At 32.6% G+C, this 2567-nt stretch overlaps 1 protein-coding gene across 1 annotated transcript in view; it reads right to left on the minus strand.

Moving 5' to 3' along the window:
* Positions 1-652: 652 nt before the first annotated feature.
* The window catches only part of LOC125504556 (eukaryotic translation initiation factor 1A, X-chromosomal-like), a 6884-nt gene continuing 4969 nt past the window's right edge, over positions 653-2567 (minus strand). Inside the window, exons 2-3 of the mRNA XM_048666756.1 lie at positions 1449-1636; positions 653-1240 (exon numbers count right to left, since the gene is read on the minus strand). Of these exons, the coding sequence (XP_048522713.1) occupies positions 1007-1240; positions 1449-1636 (422 nt within the window). The 3' untranslated portion in view covers positions 653-1006. The remainder of the gene's footprint in view (positions 1241-1448; positions 1637-2567) is intronic.

Consider the following 2567-nt stretch of genomic DNA (forward strand, 5'->3'; position numbering starts at 1 on the left):
ATAGGAAGCAAGAGAGGCTGTTAGGTTTAGGTTCAGATTAGGTACTTAGGTTAATTTAAATTTAGTTATATGAGATATCGTCGCGAGGAGCGACCCGGTTTTAACATCTAATTTGAAACTTGTAGGTATTGATGTCTAGCTTATTTTTTCAAAATAACAATTGCTTCAAAGCGTCTCAAATTCATGTGGAATGCCCGAAAATTTAATTTGCTATTAACTCTAAAACCTTTGATGATAGAATTTTACGCATTGCTCGAACATGCAATAAAATGTACGGCGTTCTGTTTAAAAATCTAATTTGGGTCTCTCACTTGACTTTGAGACACCATGTAGCAATTGTTACTATCTCAAAATGAATGTGACTTTAGTATCTACAACTTTTATACACAATGATTTTCTATAAATTCAATATTTAATCTTGAAACAGGATGACCAAACTTGAATAAGTATTGGTTTTTAGCTCCAAAACAGTTGAAAATCAGGTTAGAAGATTAACGTCACAGGATTAAATCCATCGATAAAAGAGCAAAACAACGCTTTTCGTTTAAAAATTACTTGGTTTTGTTTTAACAAGAAAAGGTAAAAAACGAATTTGGAAGTACATATATCATGATCGATAAGGGTATGATACAGGAAAAAAAAGATCCAGTGATTTCATTACATATTTTATTTAAGCCTACCTAACATTCTCAATCGTTACATTGACAGTAATGAGCCTGTCGAATAATTTGCAGTATTTTTAATACAGCCAATGCGCGGGTATAGACAGGAATTACATGCGGTAAATGAAAATTTATTTTTAGGTCCCACAAATTAATTGAATGAATAAATTGTATTTAAAAAGAAAATATTACTCGATTAGTCATTTTGTAAAATTAATGTACGTTGTCAAATCCAGGTTTAATATAATTGACACATAATATTAGGACTAATTTATATATTGTACATTGAATTGCCTACCTAAACATATGAATATATTTTTTAATTTGCCATTTTTACATGTTAATCAAATAACATCCACATCATCTCCTGTGCTCACATCTTCTCCAAATTCAATATATTCATCCAGATCGTTCTCCACGAACGTAACATCATCACTAATTTTAAAGGATTCTGGGAATTCGCCGTATAATTTCAAATTTCGCGCTTCTTCAGGAGTATATTTGAGAATAACGTCTGCTTTGGCATCTTGGTAATCTCGCAAACCTAGCAGGATAATGTCGCCTTGGTTTATCCAAACCTAAAAACAAAAACGTGTCATATTGAAAATAATTCGCTCGCCTTTAACCTCTTTTACATTCAATCTTATTTAGGTTAAGAGAAACGTGTTCTTATAGTAAAAATATTTTAATCTGTTGTCTATAAATGTATCCTACAAAATATCTGTAGAACATGTTTTTTTATTTGACTTGAAACAGTTTAAGGAGACTCCAAAATCAGTGACTGACCTTCTTTCGCAGCTTTGCTCGGATAATTCCCAAGCGTTTAACACCATCAAAGCACATGGCGTCAAGCCTTCCATTGCCCAGCATTTTGGTAACTTGAGCATATTCTTGACCAAATTCTTTGAAAATTAACTCGCGCTTCTCCTTTTCGTTCTCGTTCKTTCCTCTCCTGCGATTYTTACCTCCTTTACCTAAAATAATATTAATTTTAATTTAATCGTTCATTGCTACCTAAAAGTGCCGATACATAACTTTGGTAATAAACTGTACTGATTTATTTTACATGTCTGTGGAAGGTATATGGGAAGACCAATTTTAAMTTTGAATTTCTTCCAAGATGGTCTACAGCATAACTTCCGAAATCAATTGAAAAACAATTTCCAAGATAAATCAGTGTTGATGTTGCTGATCGATGGATTCCATACTTTCAAAATATTTTGTGTGTGAACATCTCACATAAAATCTTATTTAAAACCAATCCTGACTCGTTTAGTCAAGATAAAATAAATATGAGTCAGCCAGGAGTCGTGTGGGATAGAATAATTCTCTTATTTTCAAGCACGTATGCAATTTTAATAGTAAAACTTAGACAATTACAAAAAATTTCGTTCAAAGATGTTTTCATAAAAGCATATACTCATAGCAAAATACTCAAAATATTGCGGAAATCACAATTATTAGCGTCTTGGCAACAATTTTGCATGCGGAGTCATGAATAGTGTATTCCTAAAACACGCTTTTCCAGCAAATCGCACCGGACGATCTCATTTTCGCGCCCAAATAAGGGGTTTCGAAAAAGCACATTTTAAAAGTTTCTAAGAGTGTTTTGGCATGATTTATAAACCATCCGGGAATTATTTTGGCTGAGAGTGCTTAAATTGAAGTGTTCTTTAAGGTGAAATAAGAGAAACTGAAACTTCGGAGATTCAAACGACAACATCACCTATGTGCCTATTATTGTAAATTAAGACATTGAATCAGTAACCTAGTTGATGCATTTAGATACAAAGAATACATTTGTAAAAGTATTGCAACAACTCCAAAGGAGCAATTTAAAATACTTAACACCTGAGGCACAAGGAGTGCATGGGGCCCAGAGAATGTTAACTCATTTTCTGAAAA

This window comes from Dendroctonus ponderosae, unplaced genomic scaffold (assembly GCF_020466585.1).
Source record: "Dendroctonus ponderosae isolate FM_Combo_2020 unplaced genomic scaffold, Dpon_F_20191213v2 Dpon_F_20191213_5, whole genome shotgun sequence".
In the NCBI taxonomy this organism is placed as follows: domain Eukaryota; kingdom Metazoa; phylum Arthropoda; class Insecta; order Coleoptera; family Curculionidae; genus Dendroctonus; species Dendroctonus ponderosae.